The sequence below is a fragment of the Limulus polyphemus genome, unplaced genomic scaffold (assembly GCF_000517525.1).
Source record: "Limulus polyphemus unplaced genomic scaffold, Limulus_polyphemus-2.1.2 Scaffold147, whole genome shotgun sequence".
Taxonomy (NCBI): Eukaryota; Metazoa; Arthropoda; class Merostomata; order Xiphosura; family Limulidae; genus Limulus; species Limulus polyphemus.
Window position 1 is genome coordinate 407,820 of NW_013665757.1, and position 7,295 is coordinate 415,114.

Sequence of the window (7,295 nt, forward strand, 5' to 3'; positions counted from 1 at the left end):
TACCCATGTGTTGTCCTTAATATGATTGTAGGCAGGATTAAGATTGTGGTTACTAATTCTCAGGAATCTTCTATGGACAGGAAACTACCCATGTGTTGTCCTTAATATGATTGTAGGCAGGATTAAGATTGTGGTTACTAATTCTCAGGAATCTTCTATGGACAGGAAACTACCCATGTGTTGTCCTTAATATGATTGTAGGCAGGATTAAGATTGTGGTTACTAATTCTCAGGAATCTTCTATGGACAGGAAACTACCTATGTGTTGTCCTTAATTTCACGTTATATGCGGGTCGCCATCAGTGTGATTGAGTGGGCTTGATTCATGTTTTCGTGATGGTACATTTATTTTTCACTTATTTCAATTGAGTTAATTTCAATGAACGACCAGTGAAATGATAACATCACCCAAAGAGATTTAAACTTTCAACATGCCTACAATTGACAAAAAAAATAAGAAAAATCAATTAGAATTAAACAGTGAAAGGCGAAAATGAATTATGGTTACACAAAATGAACGAAAAATCTACATTGAATATCCTCTGCTCAATTATCGAGTGTATCAAAGGCGAGGCTCAAAGAATATGAAAGCACATTGGTGCAACTGGGAGTTTAAACTCTAATATGAGGATGAGGCATCGAATACGAGCATCTAGACAAAAAAAAAATACCGCAACTGAAAGAACATCAACATTAAACGATTCAAAACATCCTCAGTAATAAATGTAAAAGCACCGGATGTGTATGAAATTAGATTTATTATTACAACTGTTTCAAGATAGTTGAGACAAAGTATTCTACATGAAAAAATTGCTAGCAAAAGCCCAATATTTCGCATTTGAACATGTGTGGTCAGCAAGCAGTTAAACTTCTCGAAAATGACAAGAATTGGGAGAACGAATGAAATAATGCACTATGAAGTGAGAAAACAAATACGGAGTTTTTGAAAACATGGAAAAGTTTGTGGGTGAAGGTATAACTATAAGAAAATGCTGGAAAAACACCGAAACATGAATTGCTGCAGGACTGGAAGATGCTGTAAAAATTCTTCGTATTTTGAAATAGACGTCGTAGTTTCTGTTTTGTCACGTGATACTTAGTCAGTTACATAAGTATGCCCTCGCAGCCCCGCAATTGCGAGGGGGGCAAGCCAAAAGGGGGCCCGAAACAGCCAGAAGCGTAACTACAGTTATACGAAAAGAAATGTAGGGGACCCAATCACTTTTTATGCTGTCGGGAGCCATCGTTTGTAGTTACGCCACTGTACTCAGTAGACTATATCTAGTTGGCTCTTGCTTTGAGTTTCAGCAGGATAATAATATAAAACCCACTGAATAAAATATTTTTGGAGAAGAAGGTAGGTTTCATTGCTTAATGTAACGATACCAAGGTTGTCTGTCGCCAACCAGATAAAAAGTAACCGGCTAGAATCACCCACCGCCAAATCTTGTACTACTCTTTATCAATGAATAGTGAGATTGAATTTAATATGATAACACCCCCACAGTTGAAAGGGTGAACGTTTTCGTAGTCAGGTTTCGATCCCATGACCAGCAGATTGTGAATGGAGTGCCCTAACCATCAAGCCATGTGCCAGACGTCAAAGAGGAAAGAGCTGATGACATAGGAATTATAAGATGGCCACCCAATGTCCTGATGTTAATTCACTTGAATTTTCATGACACTAAAGCAGGAAAATATTGTTACCAAAGAGAAGCTAGTTAATCCATGATAACTTTAGAAGTCTGTGCAGTAAAAATGGAAGGAAATACCAGTTTATGTTTTTAAAAAAAATTATCGTCCTTGCCTGATTGATGTAGTAATTTAATTCATTCCAGAAAGGGGCATACTAAATAGTGATCGTTCTATATATTATGTTCGGAAAGTAATTTCTTACGGGTAATATTGTAATGCTTTTTTGTTGTGTTGATTGCTGGTATTAAAACTCGTTATCCTTAATTTGTGTACGTATGCATTATATAATAGGGCTTAAAGGTGAAGGATTGAAATTAGTTATTTTTCGTTCCGAATTTGTACTGTTTTTGTTGATATACATTAATTTACAGCATGGAAAATTGAATTTTCAATCAAGTAAACGGCAATGTAAAAAAGTGAAACATTTAAATATTGTATTCAGTAATTCTGAATCTATAAAAGTTATAAGCTTTAAGTACTTTGTTATACTTGAAATGTGATTTGTGGAAAATGGTCTAGCAATAAATTTCACAAGCAAATTCATCGCATCAAATTAAATACATAGAAAATGATAATATTTTAAACAAGCCAACCACAAAATTTCCAACATTCACACGTTACATCGATATTTCGAGGGTGATATATTTCATTCTGTATAGTTTTTTTTTTTTTTGAGTATTATGATATATTTCTATTAATAAATTTGTTAAATATATCTCACTGGCATCACATAATAAAAATAATTCAACAAAGGTTTACTGTTTGTGGTTTAGTAAGATAATAATATTTTTTATCCTTCGGAGCAGAGCGTAGCCTAGTAGTTAGCGTTTCTAAACTATGAACCTAAGAAGTAAAGGTTCACGTGCTCATGGCCCCTTGCCGCAAATAACGTGCCTCCACTCTATGGGGCCGTGGGTGCGCCATAAAATAGATGATCAACTCCTACTATTCGATCAGACAAAATCAATTCAAAATCAACAATGGGCACTGTTGGCTCTAATCTGTCAGTTTTAAATGATGGACGGCTATTCGCGGATAGTCCTTGATGTATCTCTGCGCAACAATTTAGAAACAAACCTATTTTACACTTCCGTGTGACACCACCCCAAAAACTTTCGACACGTGTAGCTTTTACTTACTTTTTTGTTGACGTTGTTTATTTGCTTTGGGGGGGTCATCTATGTTACATAATAAAAACTAGTAACGGCATGGTTTTGGAGTTTGTTGTGTTCAGCGATCATTGTTTGAAGTCTTTTGAGCGAGCTTGATAGTTATTGTTGTTGGGTTGGTTGTATATTAGTGTAAAGATACAAAATAAGCTATATACACTTTGTCCTCCGTGGAGAATCGAACCTTGGATTTTAGTATTGTAAATCCGGAGACTTATTGTTGATCCAAAGGTGGACGCTTGATAGTTTAAAAGGGGTTTTCTAACTTGTTTATCCCAAGTGTTTGTTTTCTTCATATCTCTGTATTTTAGAGATTCTGAACTTGATTTTCATTTATCTCTCATGAAAAAACGTGAAAATTTATGCCTGCTATTGTGGATTACGGTTTTCACACCATAATGTAATTTCGAGTAACGTTTAAGACTAACAGGAGATTATAAATGTAGATAGAGTGTGTAATTGTTATAAATCGTTGCATCACGGAAAACGTGATGTTTTCAATATGACTGCCTGACAAAAAAAAAAAAAAGGTCTAAAGAATTTTCTTGTTAAGTCAGTTCCTTAGCAGAAGACCATCCTGTTGATTTGATGCAGAAGTTTCCTGATAATATGCCATTATTACTACAAATCTCGACTTTTTATCGTGGGTGTTCACTAAGTCATCTATTACGTTAAGTATCATCTATTACAAAGGTGCCATCATTCTGTGATTTCTCCTTTCGATAAGAAACAAGACTCGAATTAAACCGTCTGTAAAAGATGTATCTAGACATAAAATTAATTTGTTTCCGGTATAAGCATTGTCTGAAGTGGGAATAGCCTACAATATTATGTTGTTTATTGCGTTAGAAGGTGGTGCTGTTGTCAGTTAACTGATAATTGACAGCAACGCTGTACAATGAAAATAGGCTTAGAGTATTACGAGCAAAAAATAGAACGAGAATCTATATCCATCTGGCTGTGATGAGATACTTATAATATACATTGCGCTCGTGATCTCGTATATGTAAAAGAACAAAAAAGTGGGGCACAGGCAAGGAATGTTGGGAAGTATAGTGATGATGATGGAGTTTGCTAGGAGAATAGGAAACAAAAGAGTTAGCAGGCAAATGATAAACAAGACCGTGACTCTAAAACGTTCAAATAATTTAGTTAAAACGAGGTTCTGTACCACCCTGTCCTAGCCGCCCCCGATGGCACAGCGGTATGTCTGCGGACTTATAATGCTAGAATCCGGGTTTCGATACCCGTGGTGGGCAGAGCACAGATAGCCCATTGTGTAGCTTTGTGCTTAATTACAAACAAACAAACTGTCCTAGCCTTCCGCAGTCTCCTAGTGGCTATTAAGTAAAATAGGTAGACTCAGGTACAAACATGCTTTGAACACTAAACCTAAACATGAAACAGAACATGATCGCTAGAAAACATGACTGGTTGGTATTTATTTTTATACATTACCAAAACCCCAACGTCGGCACACAGATAATACCTGATCATATTATGTCTGCTTCTGTTTGACATATTTCAGTAATTTCTAGTATTTTTTTTTAAATTCCTTCCGTTTCATTTTATGTCAATCAGGGTTTGTTATTGTTGTGTACCGTTTCAATTTATATCAGTCCAGGTTTGTTTGTAGTTAAGCACAAAGCTACACAATGGGCTACCTGTGTTGTGATCACCACGGGTATCGAAACCCGATTTTTAACGTTTTAAGTCCGCAGATTTAACTATGTGCCTATGGGGAGCATAACTTGGTGTTTAAATGTTGATTGATTCTCACCAAGTCCTTTGTTTCTTTCTTCTAGTGATATTTGAACTTCTCTTTATCATTTTGTTTCACATGAAAAGCTCTAACACTTTTTTTGATATCAATAACAGGTTACTTTCTATACATTTAACTCCAGATCAACGGTTCATTGTTGACTCTATTTCCAGTCTTTTTTTGGACGAACCTACAACAACTTGACGGCATTGGGAGATTGTAAAAACAACAACCAGTGCGTCATCAACAAGAAGAACCGCACGTCCTGCAAGAGCTGTCGTCTCAAAAAATGCCTCAGGGTTGGCATGTCGAAGAGCGGTAAGTTTGTTCACGGTTTTTAACCACCCTTTTTATTGAATTAAAGAAGAGTGACAGAGGGGTACTGCTGCTCCCTCCACAGCACGTTACTGTGTTGAAGTCCTCTTGGAAGGTTAATTAAGTTTCGAAGGTTGGCAAGAAGCTAGTAATCAGTCTATTTATGAAAAAATATCTTTGGAAACCTCCAAGATCACAGCCTTCTGTTAGGAATATTTTATTGCATTTCAAGTGTAGATATGAAAGCTCATCGCGCTAATAATGGGTTTCATGGTTTTAGCGTGATATTGTTGTAAAAATGTCGTCTTAATAAATGGTACAATATACAATTGTGCATATAGACTTAGTTATAATAACTTTATCTACTTATTTTCAAGAAAGCTAAACTAAAAAAATATATATGTTTTCTGATAAAGAACCTTCAATACCCATTTTCTTCTTTGAAAAAATGTTTGCTTATACACTTATAGAGCTATGCTGATTAAGGCTTAGACAATGAAATTCAAATAAGCTCGTGTTGGTTTTCTGAACACGTAGTAATGACTGGAGATCTTTGGATGTATTAAAAGATTAAGTACAGCCTTTTTTCTTCTTCTTCGGGATCTGTAAGTTTCGGTTATGTAACTTTATCAAGATACCGTTAAATAAAGTAATAATTCTGGTACAACTGTAGACTGTGATCTTTCTAGGTGTTTTTGTTTTTCTGTATTACTTGTTGAACAATATTTCATTCGTCTAAGTTATTTGACGTCATCATCTCACACTCACGCAAGTCGTATAAAAAAGAACAAACTTTGAAGCCATAATCTATGTGAGGGATCATAACGCTAAAATCCTTGGTTCGATCCTTGCAGTATACATAGCACCACCCACCCATTGTGCAGCTTTGCGCTTAACAACAACAAAACTCTTATGTAGTCTCTTGATAAAAGTATGTAAGTAAAACATTGAGCTATAAAATAAAACTTTCTGAAATAAAAGAATTGTTTGAATTGTTGGCTTTTAAACCTGAGACACGAGTTTGTTGTTAGAAAAAATTAGTTATACTTTAAAGCTATGAGCTTTGATGTGTGATAACATTTAGTGTTGGGTTAAACTGATTTGTAATTAAACTTTTTCTGTGAGTTTATGTCTGATTTCTCATATTTTTTGCCCCCCCCCCCAGTGGCACGGTGGTTTGTCTGCGGACTTACAACGCTAAGAACCAGGTTTCGATACCCGTCGTGGGCAGAGCACAGATAGCCCATTGTGTAGCTTTGTGCTTAACTAAAACAAACGAACAATACTCAAGTTTGCCCCGTCGGCATCACCGCTGATTAAGCATCAGTTTGGTTTTGAATTTCGGGCAAAGCTATACGAGGGCTATCTGCGCTAGCCGTCCATAATTTAGCAGTGTAAGACTAGAGGGAAGGCAGCTAGTCATCACCACCCACCGCCAACTCTTGGGCTACTCTTTTACTAACGAATAGTGGGATTGACCGTCACATTATAACGCTCCCACGGCTGAAAGGGCGAGCATGTTTGGTGTGACGGGGATTCTAACCCGCGACCCTCAGATTGCGAGTCGAGTGCCCTAACCACTTGGCCATGCCGGGCCAATTAAGCATCAGATTGATATAGTTCGAAAAGAAATCATCACAGTTGCGGTAGCACCTAATATGATCACCTTCGTCACGAACCAGATAGATATAGTTCGAAAAGAAATCATCACAGTTGCGGTAGCACCTAATATGATCACCTTCGTCACGAGCACAACGAAATTTAATGCAGGTTTCCATGGAAATATCTGTCTTAACATAATTTTTCACGTTTTTTTAAGCAACAGTTTGCTTGTGGAACCATGACATTGTTGAATACCGAGCCCTCAATAGTAAATGAGTCACTCAGAAACAAGTTAACCAAAAGTACTATCATTATTGCTGTTATTCACACTTATTACAGCGGGTTCCTCTATACATTTTACATGAGAAAAATGAATTATTTCACGGAAGAAAAAAAAAAGTCAGTAACAGCTAGGCAAAAAACATTAACACGATACTTTATGTGGACCCCCACTGATTGTGCTGGTAATTTAAGGGTTAATATAATACTTGACAAGGACTGATTGTTCCTAAATATTATACTCACTAAACACACATTTTATTTTTTAGTTCTATCACTTGTGAAAACGCTTTCAAGCTCACATCTTTATTGTTAAAATTAAAACTTCAGTAAATAACGTGATAAAACAGTAAAACTGTTAATTTTAACGGCATATTTATCTTTCATTTATTCTACTATTTCGTAATCGTTGAGTATCATATGCGAACTCTGTGGGTCGCGGGTTCGAATCCCCGTCACACCAAACATGCTCG

At 36.2% G+C, this 7,295-nt stretch overlaps 1 protein-coding gene across 1 annotated transcript in view; it reads left to right on the forward strand.

Moving 5' to 3' along the window:
• The window catches only part of LOC106475465 (nuclear hormone receptor family member nhr-12-like), a 40,874-nt gene that overhangs the window by 29,659 nt on the left and 3,920 nt on the right, over positions 1-7,295 (forward strand). Inside the window, exon 3 of the mRNA XM_013936150.2 lies at positions 4,800-4,944. Within this exon, the coding sequence (XP_013791604.2) occupies positions 4,800-4,944 (145 nt within the window). The remainder of the gene's footprint in view (positions 1-4,799; positions 4,945-7,295) is intronic.